The following is a 1,402-nucleotide window of genomic DNA, read 5'->3' on the forward strand; positions in this document are numbered from 1 at the left end:
ATATATATATATATATATATATATTCGTCTCTGTAGCCAAAGGAACCATAACATAGTGTAATGTGAAGGCAGAGAGAATTACGTTCATTGACCTCTAAATCAGTGTTAAATGTTCATTAATGTAGCACTCTTGTTTATATTTAAACATTGTAATTGATTATTTTTTTCAATTTCCACAGAGAGTTAATACTTTTTCTTATTTTATGTCTACAGATTTACCTGGATTGCACTGTGCTCAGTATATTCAAGGGTTACAACAAGAAGCCAACCAAGCTTTAAATGAGCATGTAAAGACGATCCAACGATGGGACCACGCTAGATTCACCAAGCTCATAATAGTTCTCTCCTTACTACGGTCCGTCAATGCCAATGCTATTTCTGAACTGTTCTTCAGACCCATCATCGGCACTGTGAATATGGATGATATGCTGTTGGAGATGTTGGGAGCAAAAATATAGCTGTAACCTGCAAAGACTAACTGCAGTACAAAAAGAAAGATACAAACTAAAATGTGTATATAAGTCTAAGACGACAAAGGGGCAGATGCACAGTTAGCTACTCAGTTACTTGAGTTTTTGTGCCCTCACTTTTGAAATATGTGGACATTCTGTACACTAAAAGCTTTTGTAGTAATTTGCTTGATCCAAATGGGATCAAATGTTTTTTTTTAGCTTTTCTTAAACTTTTACAGAAAAAAATAGCACTAACTGATTTATTTAACAAACCTCAATAATGGTGTGCAAAGTACAGCAACTCATAGCTTTCAGTTTAAGAGCAGTCTATACACTTTGCAGACACCTTCAATTTGACTAATCTTGGGGGAAGAATACATTAGTTTAGATAGATTTTCCCAACCAGTTGCTATTGTTCCTCTGAGGTATGCCTGCCAGCAGAGAGGATTGGCACAGAGCATAGGTATACTCATAATCATTCAAATGGTTCATTAATAAATGTTTGTGGTGACTACATTACTGGAAAGGTACTATACCGCAATTGGTAGCAACATGAAAAAAATTATGAATTTTGCTGATTTAGAAGAGAGATTGTTAAATAAGACTGGATTTGTTTAAAGCTCAATACCAGGTAGATATTAAGGAAATAAAAATGCAGCTATGTAGTTATTAATACATCATTAAATGTATTTTTGTAAGATTCCCACAGTGTACGTTTATACATTTGAACTGCCATCAGCCTTTTGCAGTCCCTGTACAGCAAAGGAAGAAGGAGCAGAAGGAGCCATTTAGTTCAAGTGCTCACAAGAAGTATGCTGATAGGAAGATGGAGTAGAGTGACAGATTGATGAACCCATCCCTGTGCTGCTTTTCCTTGTCTCACTGTCAAATCACAGGCTGGAGTAGGTCAATGATGACCTGGGCTCAAAGGAGAGGGATAAATGATGAGA

The 1,402-nt window shown here is 36.1% G+C and overlaps 1 protein-coding gene across 1 annotated transcript in view; it reads left to right on the forward strand.

Moving 5' to 3' along the window:
* NR0B1 (nuclear receptor subfamily 0 group B member 1) overlaps nucleotides 1-771 on the forward strand; it is a 6,253-nt gene extending 5,482 nt beyond the window's left edge. The window contains exon 2 of the mRNA XM_018573299.1: nucleotides 214-771. Within this exon, the coding sequence (XP_018428801.1) occupies nucleotides 214-458 (245 nt within the window). The 3' untranslated portion in view covers nucleotides 459-771. The remainder of the gene's footprint in view (nucleotides 1-213) is intronic.
* The last annotated feature ends 631 nt before the right edge of the window (nucleotides 772-1,402 follow it).

This window comes from Nanorana parkeri, unplaced genomic scaffold (genome assembly GCF_000935625.1).
Source record: "Nanorana parkeri isolate BGI_ZX_2015 unplaced genomic scaffold, ASM93562v1 scaffold2321, whole genome shotgun sequence".
Lineage (NCBI taxonomy): Eukaryota > Metazoa > Chordata > Amphibia > Anura > Dicroglossidae > Nanorana > Nanorana parkeri.